The sequence below is a fragment of the Sprattus sprattus genome (genome assembly GCF_963457725.1).
Source record: "Sprattus sprattus genome assembly, chromosome: 6".
In the NCBI taxonomy this organism is placed as follows: domain Eukaryota; kingdom Metazoa; phylum Chordata; class Actinopteri; order Clupeiformes; family Clupeidae; genus Sprattus; species Sprattus sprattus.
The window spans coordinates 29796351-29813244 of NC_137925.1; the positions used below are offsets into that span (position 1 = coordinate 29796351).

The following is a 16894-nucleotide window of genomic DNA, read 5'->3' on the forward strand; positions in this document are numbered from 1 at the left end:
GGGTCTGCCCTCACTCCCTCTCGTTTTACTCCGACTGTGGAGGGTCTACCCAGCACTCCCTCTCTTTTCACTCAGACTTCCTCCAACAACCCCCTACCCTCTCACAACCTCACCTCCCTAGCTTTCCTGTGATGACATATTCACAGACGTGCCAGAGCCTACAGGGGGAACCATGAATGAGGTCAGGAAAAGGCAGGTGGATAACTCTTGACAATGCAACTTTAATGTTGACAAACTTGATGCCCGATGCAGAATAACTATGCAGCGTTCTGAGGTCTCTTGCTATTAATGACGTTCCACTGATGAATTAAAGTGTTTTATCCTGAGGACTGTTGCTATACATGACTTTCCACTGATGTAATAAATCGTTTCAATCTGAGGACTTCCTTCCTACCTCCAGAGCCTCCTCTTCTGCTCCATTCTCCTTCAGTCCGCTCTCTGTGGTGTTCAGCTGCAGGGTCACTTCATAGCATTCCTGGATATCTGCAGGTGATGAAGCAATGGACAAAACAAGATGTCAAGGACTGCTTTCCTCATAACTAAAAGGAGATCTCAGTCATCGTCAAGATATTTTCAGTAAAGTGTGTGGGTACACATCAACTCACGCTGCTTTAACAAATGCACATCACTCCAGAGAAAATCATTCATCACAATGTTTGGTTTGTCTAAACAGATTTGGTGGTATTTTCAGCAACACACTAACAGTGATTCATGAGCAGGCAGTCAAACTGTTGTATTGCTTTTCAGTGAATAAAAACGACCTGCTTGGCTGAACCAGAGTGCACAGCTCGTCAACACACAAGGTCAAAAACAAAGTCAGCTCATTGGTCCAACCTGTTCTTTAATCCAACCATTGTGTGTTTCTATAAATACCAGCTGCCTGCCCTTCCAGCATGCCTGCCCATACTGGGTTTACAGGGCCAGGGTCCTGTGGCGTACACCCACCCCCACACCCCCCACCTCCAGTGCCTGCTGACATGACACATGACATATTGATGATATCCTATCAAGGGCAATTTACAAGAGGCAGCTGCCTGACTGACACACCGGAAGTCCAGGTTGTAATTATTACCCAGACTACACAATTATTGCAGACCACCTGGATGGTATGTCATTCAAACGTGAGGCCATGCTGTTACACATTTTATCACAGTGCTCTTTGATAGACTGGAATGCATCGCATTTGTTTTTGTTTTTTTCCTGGAGTGTAAAAATACTTTTTACGATGCCAGGAGACTGAATTGGATCAGTAGGACAGTGGGACACAGGAACAGTAAAAGAGAGTAGGTCTAGTTCATACCAGGAACCTTCTGATTCAGCACAGGAACAGTAAGAGAGAGGAGGTCTGTTCTAGTTCATACCAGGAATCTTCTGATTCAGCATCAGTATTGGGAATTAACCAATGTACCCAGCCTCTGACACGGGTGGCTATAAAAGACTAAAGACACTAATGCACCACTAGACCTCAGCCCACCTTCTTGATGGTTCTGAAACTCAGCCCACACTCTTGATAGTTCTGAAACTCAGCCCACCCTCTTGATGGTTCTGAAACTCAGCTCAGTGGACTACCAGCACCATCCCCAACTGACTGCAGTTACAGCATGGTGGTGCTGACAGAAGCACCATAGCCGTAGCCTGAGGCATGCCATAGTAAGGTGGGACTCTCTGTTTAGGGTTACATGTTGGCTAGATGTTAACGTGGAGGGATATGCATGTTGAGGTAGGGAGGTATGACCATTGAGTGAGGCCACCTATTTGTCCAGTCTGCAATTTCAATGGGAAGTCTGCCAGAATGCAGGGTTTCTAGTCTATGAAACACTATATTTTTGGCCTCACTTATTGGGTCTGCAAATGTGTAACTAGTATTTAAGTAAGGCTACATGATTTATGCATTCCACAAAGGAGCAGCTTGTTTTCTGACTGCTCCTATGAAGCTTTTGCTATCATAAATCCCTTTATATCTTAAGTGTGATGTGGGTTCAAATGTTGCCCTCTTTACATGTTCAACACTTGAACAGACAGTTCTAAGCCTGGCATCTGCAGCCATGGATTCTGTATGTCTGTGGACGTCTGGATTTGGCATTTCCCCTCCACCTCCACCTCCCACTCACCACTAGGCCACACTGTTCTGCCACTGATGACAGCTCTGATACGTGCCGGTCTACACACACACACACACACACACACACACACACACACGCACGCACGCACGCACGCACGCACGCACGCACGCACGCACGCACGCACGCACGCACGCACGCACGCACGCACACACGTTTCTACTTCTACACCACTTTTCTCACTATTCTCTGAACACCTAATTTATCTTATCCACAGCAGCTGTATCTTATCCACACTCTGCGTCTTGTTTCTACTCATCAAGTTTTGGGATGTTTACCCTGGCCCATGGCCATGGTGTGTGTGTTGGTGTTTGTGTGTGGGTGTTTGCACAAGAGAAAGAGAGAGAGAGAGAGAGAGAGAGAGAGAGAGAGAGAGAGAGAGAGAGAGAGAGAGAGAGAGAGAGCGAAAGAGAGAAAGAGAGAGGGAGGGAGATTGGGTATGGATACGTTACACTGGTGTAACTATGGAGCACAGCGCACTTTTTCAGTACAAGGACGATAAGTTAGCAGCATAAGTAATGGACAGAAAGTGTTCTTCAATACATGGAGGATAAGTTAGCAGCATAAGTAATAGACGATAAGTTAGCAGCATAAGTAATGGACAGAAAGTGTTCTTCAATACATGGAGGATAAGTTAGCAGCATAAGTAATAGACGATAAGTAAGCAGCATAAGTAATGGACAGAAAGTGTTCTTCAGCACATGGAAGATAAGTTAGCAGCATAAGTAATCGACGATTAGTGAGCAGCATATGTAATAGACGATAAGTAAGCAGCATAAGTAATGGACAGAAAGTGTTCTTCAGCACATGGAAGATAAGTTAGCAGCATAAGTAATCAACGATTAGTGAGCAGCATATGTAATAGACGATAAGTAAGCAGCACAAAGTAATAGACGATAAGTAAGCAGCATAAGTAATAGATGATAAGTAAGCAGCATAAGTAATGGACGATAAGTTAGCAGCATAAGTAATGAAGGATAAGTTAGCAGCATAAGTAATGGACAGAAAGTGTTCTTCAATACATGGAGGATAAGTTAGCAGCATAAGTAATAGACGATAAGTAAGCAGCATAAGTAATGGACAGAAAGTGTTCTTCAGCACATGGAAGATAAGTTAGCAGCATAAGTAATCGACGATTAGTGAGCAGCATATGTAATAGACGATAAGTAAGCAGCACAAAGTAATAGACGATAAGTAAGCAGCATAAGTAATAGATGATAAGTAAGCAGCATAAGTAATGGACGATAAGTTAGCAGCATAAGTAATGGACGATAAGTTAGCAGCATAAGTAATAGACAGAAAGCCCAAAGAAAAGAGCGGCCCTCAAATGCTCTGGCTCTACACAAATGTAAATGTTACTTCTCATATGTTGGAAAATGTGTGAGTGTGTGGTCAGGTGCTGTCAATCCATTCATTCATACTTGTTGTGCTTTTCTTGATGGCTATTTGTTCTATGGTTAACGACATACTGTGTAAACTACCTTAAATAACTACCTTGTAAATGTGTAGGCTGGCTAAAACTATTTCAGATGTTTGATTGTTGGAGAGATGAGGCTCTGGTGGTTTGAGTTCAGATGTTTGATTGTTGGAGAGATGAGGCTCTGGCAGGCTGTTAGATTAGCATTGCTACATGTGGCGCTTCAAGCAGCCTTTGATCGGCACCACCAACAGCAGCCGCTGGTTGGCAGGATGGGAGTGGCATGGTGAGCCTGTTTATGTCCACATAGTAAATTGTCGAGTAGTTGAGTGTGTTTGTACCTGCGTGTGTGTGTGTGTACCTGTGTGTGTGTGTGCACTTATGGGGCTGGGAGGGATCACAATGATGTTACGCTATGGGTGCATTCTATATGGTGTATGCATGTGGCATATGGTCCACTGTCTCTTTGCTTCAAAACGCATACACTACTCCCCACACTCATGTCTGAGTTTCAAAATGCATTTTAATTTCTGATGCTGTGAATGTGTGTGTGTGTGTGTGTGTGTGTGTGTGTGTGTGTGTGTGTGTTTGTGTGTGTGTGTGTGTGTGTGTGCGCGCGATTTTCCCACATTCTAAATTCATGAGATTGTGTGTGAAAGACAAAGAAAGAGATTAATTAGTAACAATGTGTGTGTGTCTCTGAAAGAGAGCGAGGACAAGAGAGAGCGAAAGAGCGAGAGAGCAAGAGAGAAAGAGAATGAGAGAGAGAGAGAGAGAGAGAGAAAGAGAAAGAGAGAGCGAGCAAAAGAGAGAGAAAAAGAGAGAGAGAGAAAAAGAGAGAGCGGGGATAAAAGAGATAGAGAGAAATAGAGAGCGAGCGAGAGAGAGAAAGGGAGAGTGAGTGAGAGAGCAAGAGAGAGAGAGAAAGAGAGAGTGAGTGAGAGAGCAAAAGAGAGAGCGCGTGAGAGAGCAAGAGAGAGAGAGAAAGAGAGAGCGTGTGAGGGGGGGGGGGGGGGGGGGGGGTGTTGTGGGGGGCAGAGCTTGAGAGTTCCAGCAGGGTGCAGTGGGATGAGTGGCAGAAGAATTGGGCTCCGTGACTCATCGGCCTATGTATGTGTGTGTGTGTGTGTGTGTGTGTGTGTGTGTGAGCCTGCGTGAGTCGGAGCGAGTGGGAGGCGAGCGCTGTGTGGGCAGACATGCCTGAGTTGCCCAGCTGGCCAGAGCCAGATGAAAGAGAGAAAGTGGTGGTGTGAAAAGAGAGGGAAAAAAGCAGTGAAACTTAAAGGCCGTGATTAGGCCCGTCCTCACCGCAGTGCCTGGTGACACAACATCCAGGTTGATAACCAACGGAAAGATTTAGATGTCAGATGTACGACGCCTCTGCACATTTACACAGCCCTGAGATTGCAGAGAAGGTCCCAGCACAGGCTGCCAAGACGCATAAATTATACCTTGCCCAACAATTACCTGACTAAAACATTTAGTTTCTGTTTAATGCAGGAGAGTGGAGAGAATCTCCACATGAGTGTGAGAATGATGAGACCAAGACCAAGACCAAGGCCCAATCTCAATACTTCCCCTTACCCCTTATCTTCCCCCTTACCCTTGAAATTGCGCGTTCATGTGAGAGCTAGTGGTGTCTCAATACCCAATTTGATCAAGGTTAAGGGATAAGATTGAGTGCTATGTACCCCTTATTTTTAAGATGATTTGAGAGCTCACTTGAGAGCTCACTTACCTCCAAGGGCTATCCCAGAGCACATAGCGAAACCAGTTCGGGAATTTTCAAAAAAACATGGCTGCTTGAAGCGAGGAATATTTGACATGAATAAAGCTATCTACACAACTTTTTATATGTTTATAATGACTCGGTTTGATCTGAAATGTACTACACGAACGATGCATAGTATTGTAGGTCTTAACTGAAGCTTTCAAACGGTAGTTTAAGGATACAATTAGCGCGTATACCACCACTCCATTGGCTTATATGGTAGCTTGCCAGCTAGATGCTACATACACTACATGTAAGTATTAATATAATATTATATTATAATTAATTTAAAAATGACGACAGTCTTGTTTCGTGCTCTACACAGTTGTATACATATATATTTGCAACCATACTCTTCATTAGACTTTTTTTAAATCGCTAGTTTCATAGCTCATACAGTCACGCATGACGTACCCGAAACCGAGTGGCGTCTCATTTCATAGGGGAAAGTTTTCAGCCCTTGGCCCTTACACTTGTAAGTAGTAGGGTTAAGACAAGACAAAGACAAAGCAAAAGGGGCAATGGGAAGAATCGAGATTCGGCCCAAGACTCATCCAGAACATTCCACAAAAGACAAACACGTAGAAAATAGGCCTACATTTAATTTCATGATCATTTAAAGTTAAATCACAAACAAATAAACATATTATTATATTATAAAGATAGAGAAGAATTAATAGTCACAAATGTGTTAACAAACTAAATAAAATTCAGGTTATGAAGCCATCGCATTAGTCTTGGGTTTGGTTAGGTTCATCTTTCTTGTCTGGATAGAGCTGCAGACACATAGGGCACTCATGTATCACACAGATTTCTATTCCTCAACAGTCATTTTGTACCAAAGAATGAGAACTCATAGCCACATAAAAGTGCTTTCATCCTCTCCAACTTTCCAAAGAATGTACTAGAATTCTTCCAAGTCTCTCTTCCAAGAGCACACAAAATCCTGGCTGGGGCACAAAACACACAAGCCCAATCTCATCCCGCCCCCAAAAACACACCACCGCACCGCCAGTACCAGCAGTGACAGCGCACCAGAGCAGAGCTCTTCCCAGCCCAGAGAGGGTTCAGTGAGATTCCTCTGCTGAAATGCAGCTCTCATTAGGAGAGAACACTGGGGAAATGTGGGTCACAAGTCCAGGGGTCTCAGGGAGCAACACAGGTCTAATCCCAGCACCCCAAACCCCCTCTGCGGTTATGCTAGCAGGGTGCTAGGGGAGTGCCTGCGTGTGCCCCTACATGTTTGTGTGTAGGGGGACAAAGGGATGAGTCTGCAGTAGTGGGGGGGGGGGGGGGGGGGGGGGGGTTGTTTGAGTTTGTGCAGCCATGCAAACGCCCAATCAAGACAGACTGGACCTCCTCCCATCCCACGGTGCATCACAGGGGGAGCGCTTGGTCCCCACTAAGTCACTCTCATCAGGGCCCTACACTTGGCTAAAAGGGAAACTGAGTCTTTTTTCAACCTGGGCCATATTTTTAGACCTTTTGGCTTCAGTCTTCTACTAACTACAATTAACAATCGAAAACGAGTTAGGACTCTATAACCAGCAACTGCAAAATGGCTATACCGTGTGATCCTGGTATCTGCGTCAAAGCAGCCGACTTTGTTATGCCACCGACAGGCTCATAATATAATTATAACTGTCTGACTACATGGGGAATGGCTCCCTACAGGGATAGACCTGTGTGTGTGTACCTCAATAACTGATCCCTACAGAGATAGACCTGTGTGTGTTTACCTCAATAACTGATCCCTACAGGGATAGACCTGTGTGTGTTTACCTCAATAACTGATCCCTACAGGGATAGACCTGTGTGTGTGTACCTCAATAACTGATCCCTACAGAGATAGACCTGTGTGTGTTTACCTCAATAACTGATCCCTACAGGGATAGACCTGTGTGTGTTTACCTCAATAACTGATCCCTACAGGGATAGACCTGTGTGTGTTTACCTCAATAACTGATCCCTACAGGGATAGACCTGTGTGTGTTTACCTCAATAACTGATCCCTACAGAGATAGACCTGTGTGTGTTTACCTCAATAACTGATCCCTACAGAGATAGACCTGTGTGTGTTTACCACAATAACTGATCCCTACAGAGATAGACCTGTGTGTGTTTACCTCAATAACTGATCCCTACAGAGATAGACCTGTGTGTGTTTACCACAATAACTGATCCCTACAGAGATAGACCTGTGTGTGTTTACCTCAATAACTGATCCCTACAGAGATAGACCTGTGTGTGTTTACCACAATAACTGATCCCTACAGAGATAGACCTGTGTGTGTTTACCTCAATAACTGATCCCTACAGAGATAGACCTGTGTGTGTGTACCTCAATAACTGATCCCTACAGAGATAGACCTGTGTGTGTTTACCTCAATAACTGATCCCTACAGAGATAGACCTGTGTCTGCTTACCTCAATAACTGATCCCTACAGAGATAGACCTGTGTGTGTGTACCTCAATAACTGATCCCTACAGAGATAGACCTGTGTGTGTTTACCTCAATAACTGATCCCTACAGAGATAGACCTGTGTGTGTTTACCTCAATAACTGATCCCTACAGAGATAGACCTGTGTCTGCTTACCTCAATTACTGTTAATAAACTGTAGAAAGGGACTGTGTCTGTTTCTACAGTCATTTTCTACAGAAACGTAACAGAAATGTAAACTACAGAAACTGCAGTCCCTTTCAAGTTCCTTTGCAGTTTTGGAAGTAAACAGACACAGGTCGATCTCTGATAAGAGTATATCTTTCCATGTTGTCTGACGCTTATAATAACATTATGAGCCTGTCAATAAGGAGGTAAAGTAAAGTATAAAGTAAAGTAAAGTATAAAGTATAAAGCAAAGTAAAGTTTAAAGTAAAAAAGTAAAGTAAAAAAAGTTGAGTTTTAACTCAACACTGGACCAATTTCAATTGTAAATTGTCATTAGTAAAGTTTGGATGCAAAAAATAGGGCCCAGGTTGAAAAGTCCCTAGGTTTCCCTCTGAACAGTCACACAATATGCAAGCATTTGTGAGCACCCGATACAGTCTAAACATGATTTGATCATGCACAGAATGCCAGTCCTGGATATGGGAATCCTTAGAAATGGCATTCAACAACAGTAATGGAAACGTTTCACCTCATAGAACACAAGTTTCCACACTACTACTTTTTTTGTTTTGCTTTGTAAAAAAGGTACAGCACAACGCAGGACGTTAATTACAGGATGGTTAACTGGAGTGGAGGGAGTGACCACCTAGCTGACATCATTGTTCCCACTCACTCTTTAAGGGGTGTGTGAGCCTCTGACTGAAAACACATGTTGCTAGCACACACACACAACTGAGAGCCTCACATGACCCTGTAGCCTTCTTGCCCCTGGGAGCATGAACAGCCATCAGCCATGGTCTGTCCTGCTGCAGTTCTCTGCCCAGTCTCCTGCAGCTGCTCACAGCTGGTCTGGAGGGGGCAGGCTCAGCGTTAGGTAGGAGGGGGCAGGCTCAGCGTTAGGGAGGTGGGGGCAGCACACAGGCTTTGGAGCGTTTGTTTGTGGAATCTACCTCTATGTGTCTGCCTGCACATTCCTACTGGGAATCCAGCCTCTTTTCTGGAATGAATGGAATCCTGATCCGCTCCGGGCAGGCCTAATCTAAAAATGAACAATCACAACTGATAAAACAAATGCTTGCAGTTTCAAACAACAGTACAAATGCCGCTGCCTCATTACTAAGGAGCCAGGCATATCCTTCCATTACTGTAAAACACTGCTAAAGAAACATGTTTTTAAGAGATTTTTAAGAATGAAAAGTATACCACATTCTACACACAATCAAAACAGTATAACAGGATTTTGATTTCTGTGTGCATTCCACATGAGATGTATAGAAAAGGCTTATCAAAGCCAACCATTCAATCAGGTCACCGCATCACAACCCCATGTCTCATCTCAATCTATGCCTCTTTCATGTATAATGGAGTCTCCACACTACATCCAAACTCTCATGTTTGATTATGATGGATATATCCGACACCAAAACAGGGAATATATTTCTCTTTCCACCATGACAATCACCCCACTCTCCACTAACTCCCCTCCCCCTCCCCACACCATGCAAACACACCCTGGCAGTAGTCCTTAAGGCCGATTTACGGTCGTTTGAGACGCAGAACCATAAGCACGTAATTTACAGACTGGACTACTGCAACTCACTGTTCACTGGGATCACTGGCAGGAACATCCAAAAGCTGCAGTACATTCAGAACAGCGCTGCCAGGATCCTGATGAGAGTCAGGAAATACAATCACATAACCCCCATTTTACACTCACTACACTGGCTCCCTGTCTCATCCCGCATTGACTACAAAGTCCTTCTCACCCACCAATGCATAAACGGTCGTGCCCCCCCCTTACCTGCAAGAACTCATCACTCCCCAAACATCAAATCGCCCCCTCAGATCCAATAACAGTTTGTTCCTGCAGGTCCCAAACACCAGGCTACGCACCATGGGCGACCGGGCCTTCTCCGCTGCAGCCCCGCGACTGTGGAACAGCCTCCCGGACCACTTAAGGGCAACACAGACACTGGGCTGTTTTAAGACTGGCCTAAAAACGTTTTTATTTAGAAAGGCATTTCCTACTTTTTAAAAAAACTTTTTATTTAAAGTTTTAATTGTATTAAACTGTGCTTTTGCTGAGAGCTGTTTTTAGCACTCTGAGATTCTGCTGGAATGAAGAGTGCACTACAAATAAAATGAATTATTATTATTATTACTTGTTTTAGACTAGTTTTGATTTACGGTTCCTAAGGTTCCCTAAGGATTGTTCGTGTTGCAAAGCAAATCAACGCCAGACCTGTAGGATTTATTTTGAGTGAAGGAAGTGTATTTATTGCAGCAGGACAAAGGGAAAAAAACATACTGCAGCATGAAAGTGTAGAGGGCGAAAGGTTTGATGTATGAATACATGTGTTACACAAAATACAAAGGTTGGCAATTCAGTACAAGTGGCGAAAAAGACAGATCACATGACGCAGAAGTTTGTTTATTGACACATCTTTTAATGACGGCCACAGCGATAGAATCGCCAGGTGTATGTACTTTCTCATCATGAGTGTATGTAGTCAGTGCTTGTAAATACAATGGTGTTGGCAGCAAGTTAACTCCACGTCAATGTTAGCTTTTGTATATGAGCAGACCGGGCTCATTCTATCAAACTCGTGCTTGCCTCACAGGTGCAATTGATTAATTCACGTCAATATGAACTCAATGAATGATATCACCATGACTCAGTGGTGGAAAATGAATATGAAAGTATTTGTTCGGTGAATTAGCGCGTTCTCTCCAAACAATCGCGGGTGAGAATGGTATATTCTCTCCATAAATTCGCAGTCAGTCATTTGAGCGTCCTTATAAGTGATTTAAGAGGGTTTGTAAAGGAGTTCATGTCTTCGGACCTCTTCTGTTATGTTTGTTCATAATCCACAAGAAAAGGCTTGTGAGACGGTCTGCAGGCTATCTATGATTTAAAAAAATTCTGGGTCTAAAAAAAACTGTAGTATGCTATGAAACCGGAAACGTGAGACTCATGAAAGGCTGTGGTTAGCAGGCCAATCACAGTCTTTGCGAGCTGTGTGGGGCCGGAGTGTCTTTGTGGGATAGTCAGAAATTTTGGGGGTCACACTTAAGCACGCAAGGGGTGGTATTTAACTGCGCAAGGGGCTCTTGTGTATCTTACGTGCTTACGCGTTGCGTTTAAACTGAGTATAATTCCCGCTTTAGTAGTGCCAACAGCAGCAGACCCATGGGCAAGTATCGTTACGGCATGGGCAAGGCCATTAATAGTGCCACTGGAGCATTGGGTAATGGAACTGTAATGTTTCCCATGGCAGTTGTAGAACATACGTCTATGTTTAAGTAATGTTCAGTTTGAATTACTATAACTAGTAGGGCCGGGACTCGATTAAAAAAAATAATTGAATTAATTAGAGGCTTTGTAATTAATTAATCGAAATTAATCGCATTTTAATCGCATATAAATATTTGACCTGAGAACAGTGAGAAGTAAATTTTTTCACATAGATTTTTAGTATACCATTGAATAATGACTGAATACATAAGCTTAAGCAACAAAAATATTGTTTATTTTTGTTGAAGTCCAACAGACCAGTGCAATTTTTGCCATTAAGTGTAGCAATACCACATTTAGAAATGTAGTAGGCTACATTTCAGAAATTCAGGTAGCCTATAGATAGGTAGACCTTCTGTAAACTTGTGCGGCGCTAGCTTGCTGGTAACTGGGAAAGTTGAGTGAAACGGTGTATGCAGCAGTCATGGATCAGAGACCGAGAAATGGCACAAGTAAGAAGTCCTATATTTGGAGTTGTTAATAAAGTCATTGTAAAACGCACAATCATAGTCAGTGGTTTTCACTCCACACTTCGTTACACCTGTTTCAAAGATCCTTGTCGTTGTATGGAAGATATTAGGATCTGCTTTGGTAGCTAACGAAAGCTAACGTTAGCATTTTCGTGACCGATCTCCTATTCACATTTAATTAAGTTAACAATGAACAGTATTCATATGACCCATTATCACGATGAGAACATTTAGCAGACAGACTGCTATTGTCTTGTTCTCCAGACACATGCAAAGTGATGGTGGGGGTATACCGTTAAGTGCATCCTCAACAGCTGGATAATGACCAGCCTGATTTCAAAACCACCTTGTAATGTCATTTTCGTTTCTTTTCATGGCACTTTGGGGTAGGCTATTTGTAACCCTTTTCTGAAGTCCTTGAAAACGTTTTATTGTGTATTTTGTGTGGAAGCGAGTTTTCTAGCGTCTCAGTGGAAGAGATATATGAGACCAATTTCTTAGTTACAATGCGTTCTGCAGCCAAGCGATCTCTGAATCGCCAGAGCCTAAGATTAACTAAATAGTACAGGTGTTCATCAGCCCTTTGGGCCAGACATAAGGCATGCTTGTTTAACTTCCCCCACGGTGTTCGTACACCGAATTGTATTCAAACCGTGCGGGGGAGACCCCAGATCTCTCCCTAGGCAGAGCGGTGGCAGATTTAGGTTATAACTATTGAATAATGAGCGGGCCAGCAGCAGTTGCCAGCAAGCTAGCGCTGATTGGCTAGTCAGTAGAGGATACAATGTGTTGATTGGCGCTTTAGAAAATCTGCCAAAGGCTCTGATTGGCTCTTTAGAAAGGCAGCAAAGACAGTGCCAAAAAGATTTTGTAATTCGTAACAGAAATCCGTATCCCTATCCGTAATGCGTAACTGAAATCCGTATCTGCAAATAGATTTTGAAAGTGAAGATAGTTTTTGAAAGTGTAAATAGTTTTTGAAAGTGTAGATAGTTTTTGAAAGTGTAGATACATTTCGTATTTGAAATCTGTATGTGTAAATACATTTTGAAAGTGAAGATAGGTTTTGAAAGTGTAGATGGTTTCACAGATACTAAATCTATGTTACATATACAAAATCTATATTACAGATTACAAAATATTTATGGCATTGATCTGATTCCATACAGTGGTGGCTGAGCAGAGCCTCTGAGGCAGCGGCCCGTAGTGAGGGAAGAAGCTGACAGTTGAGTGTGGCTTCACTGGGCTTCACTGGGCTGTCTGGGGGACCTCACTTGGCAACCAGTCCTGCACACATCTGCTCTGCTAACTCATCTTTCACACTTCCACATGCTGGCTGTGAGGAGATGTCGAGATGGGGAAATGGGGCTAAATCAGTGAAACAGACAGTGCTGATGGTGTGCTGACACAGCTCAAAGACATGTTCCCTGAAGTCAATGTTGAACCTTGTGGACGCTGAGACTCCGGATTACAATGTAGGTTCGAAAAGCTTCAGAAGCATTTTTACTCTGACAACTTATGTTTTAAAGCAATCTAGCAACCACGTTAAAACGGACATAATGAGGACACAATATCAAATGTCATTCCAAAATTGTATGCACTTGTGACAGGGGGCTGCCGAGTAAACCTTCTGTAGTCCGTCTGAAAGACTCTTGGAACCTAACATACAAATAAATGTCACCTGACCCCCTCCCGCAGCCAGATCTGGGCCAAAATCAATTTCCCTTTCATGCGCACAACAAGATTAGACTGCTGGCCTAAGAGAGAGGAAAATATGCAGGACAGACAACTCTGAAACAATAATCCCTATTTCGGGTCAACTCTGAAAGGCTTTACCAGACTTCATTTTAAGAGCTGTATACCAAAGCACATGTGTCCACCTTGTTCTCAGAACATTTGGATTAGGCCTATGCTATTTGGAAAGGCCCTTTTTGGGACTAGTGGCGGACTCCAGGGCTGTCTCTTGATATCAACATCAAGCGGGCACTGCAGTGCATTACATTGGAACCACAAGCAATATTTTGGACTGAGCTTTGTGATCATGCTTGGAATGCGGTGGCCACTACAAAGCAACTCATTCTCTTTGAGAGGAGAGGGCAGACAGGAGGCCAGCCAATGCAGCAGTTTAGAGAGACTGTCTCGTTGTCTTACCCAGCAGGGCTTGGAAGAGATGACTGCCAAAGATGGCAGACACCTTCCCCACGTTGTTCTTCAGAGCCTCCTCTTCTGGGCGGGTGAGACTGGACTGGTAGTCTGACAGTAGTCCCACTGCTCGCTCTGTGTCTGCAGATCACAGCAGGGAGATATTTTAATGACAACACATTTGCCTTCCTCATTTACACAGCAACCCTTAGCAAATGTCTTCATAATGAAACATAAAGATGAGATGTCGACCTAGGCATTCTTTTTGCATTAGGCCAGTCAAGGACTGCAGCAATTTGAATCTGAAAGAATATTGTCTGTTACATTTGTATCATCATTTGTATGATTGGTCAGGACATTTTGTCTGAGATAATGCTTTGCACACTGCTTGGTTTACCATAGAGAATTAGGTTATATTGTTACTTATAACCTTGAGATGCTGAGCTGAAACAACCAACTGCCCCAAACCTGAGCTCCCACAAGTCCCCAAAAATCCCCCTGGCAGCAATCATATAAGGAAAAATACTTCCTGTTTCCCATGGGAGTCTCCCAAACGAGTGTTATGGTTGAAAATACAACTCGAAAATGCAAGAGCGGTTAGCTTTCCACATACAATTTAAAGACTCAGAGAAATATTTAAAAAAAAAAAAACTAATATTTTCCTTTAACTTCTGAACGGCAGTCGTTTAGTTAACAGAAAACGCTGATGAAGAACTGTTCGGTGTTACTTTTGAAGATACAGAAATGGTTTCTTTCAAACTTGTTTTAGCTCGTTGGTTAAACCCAGTTCGAAACATTTTTTTTTAGTTAACACTTAATGTCTACTTACATCTGACACTACTTACCATATTTGTGGACCATGGCGAATTGCTAGACTGTATCGCTTCAGTACATCAAACCGAAATATCCGCGTTGCTATAACATATTTTGGTTAGATGGCATTAACTAGCCAATTGTTTCCTGTTGAGGGCTTGATAATTGCACTCTTTCTTGACTCACTGTTATGCGTCTGTCAGGTTAGTCGTAGTTCCAGAAACTTTTTTAACCCAGTGCTCCATGCATTCTGCCCCTCAGACAGTTATACCAAAGCGGTAGCTTGCGTCCAGTGTGCGACGTGATTTGCACGAGACAACGTAGATGGATACACGGAACTTATGCATCCAGTGAAAGTGCTCGCGCGCCACCGGGGATTCTCAGTGCTGTTGCATTGCAGCAACGTTGGGTATGCTATGCTTCTACATGTCAGAACAGGGGGATTTCTCAGATTAGTTACATTTTAAAACGGTTATGTAGGCAAAAGCTGAAACCAAAGACAACAGTTTCTAATTGGCTGCCCTCGTGTAATGTTTGAAATGTGTTTTTAATTCACTTCACTTGTGTAATGAACTGCGTTTTATTACAAAAAGTAAATAACTGACCATGTTTTTCGATTCACGTCAGATTGCAATCTTCAGCTTCTATTTTTAGCCATCGTACTGTAGCCAAGGCGTAGTCACGGCCGCCATCTAGCGGACATGAGATTGTTTTGGTATTTTTTGTAGTGTTCTTCATTAAGGCTACTTGCATGCGACTCAACTCAATTCAATGAATTGTTGATTGCACAGATAGATCATTGTATGAATAACATCCCATAGTTTCCGGCATTTATATATATTAGATTTGACTTGTAGTATTATAGAGGGATAATTTAATGTATGCCCATATGCCCTGTAAAGATATCAATAAGTCCTAAATCCACCACATATACATTTAAAATGAATACGTCTACTTTTCTGAAAATAATAACAAATGGCTCATGTCTCATGTTTGTTTCATAAAGTATAAAACTTTCATCTCAATATTTGACAGCTATATCTCACATTCATATGTTTTACCATAGCCTCACTATACTGTATAGTCAGTGCCGCCGCTCCCATAACGCGCACTACGCGCTGCGCGTAGGGCCCAAGTCCTGAGGGGGGCCACCAAAATAGGCAACTTAAAAAAAAAAAAAATCATCATAGTTATAATAATAATAATAATAATAATGCCGATATAATTTCAGTATAGTAATATAAGTCACCTTTTAGCCATGCATATCACAAAACAGGCAGAACAAGAGATATATTTAATTGCTAAAAAAAAAAGTTACGATGGTCCCCCCCCCCCCCCCCCCTCCCCAACAAATACACATGCAACATCCCAAGCTCGCGGTGGTTGCCCTGTCTAAAGTGGCCAGGCGAACCTGACAGCGAACTTGACAGGACTCTAAATAACTTTTCGGAATGGCCTCGAAAAGACAGCATGAGTCAGGGGCAGAAAAAAGGAAGAAGAAGAAACAGCGAGATTAATCCTTGGCATCACAATCAGGTAAGTCCATGTTTAATCATTGTAAAATACAGGAAATGTGCTGCTAATTGAATGGTTAGCCTATGCACACCTCGAACTAGCTGACGTTATTGCTAATGTTAGCACACTCAAATATGTTATAACTTAGGTGCAAGAAGGGTTGCCAACTGTCCCGAATTGTCCGGGACATCCCGAATTATGATTTTGATTTGTCCCGTCAGCGTCAGGGACAGCTGCAGTTCCGTATTCCAATCACAGCCTTTTTTATTTGTATCCGTGAAAAGAGAAAAATATGACAGTTTAGTGTCTGTGCACTGGAGACAAGCGGCTCTCGACTGCACTCCTCTCCACAACAAGCATTTGCAACGCCAACACGAAAAGGTGAAACTTTTAGCGATCTAAGTATCTTAAATCACGATTAAATTGGAAGCTTGCACATTGTTGTTTTCATATTTCGTATCAGAATTCTTTACACATGATGAACTGGTGTTAATATATGTGAATATGAACTCATGAACATGATCTCGTTCATACGAAGTTTTCTCAAGCAACCATTATAATTGTAGAAATTAAATCGAGGAGAGACTATAACATTAGCTAGATAACTATCTTTAATTTCATGCAAACGGAAATCTTACATTTAGATCGTTAAGGGTATTAAAAGTTCCCTTAGCTAGCTAGCTAGCTAGCTAGCTAGCATAGCACCTAGATAACCATTTCAACCAGGAGTCTAAAGGCTA

The 16894-nt window shown here is 42.8% G+C and overlaps 1 protein-coding gene across 2 annotated transcripts in view; it reads right to left on the reverse strand.

Moving 5' to 3' along the window:
• The window catches only part of dlg3 (discs, large homolog 3), a gene marked incomplete at its 5' end in the record, with an annotated part of 106241 nt that extends 91455 nt beyond the window's left edge, over window positions 1-14786 (reverse strand). For both annotated transcript variants that reach the window (XM_080841119.1, XM_080841120.1), the window contains 3 exons: window positions 395-483; window positions 13836-13967; window positions 14672-14786. In XM_080841119.1, coding sequence (XP_080697245.1) covers window positions 395-483; window positions 13836-13967; window positions 14672-14687 — 237 coding nt within the window. The remainder of the gene's footprint in view (window positions 1-394; window positions 484-13835; window positions 13968-14671) is intronic.
• Window positions 14787-16894: the final 2108 nt, after the last annotated feature.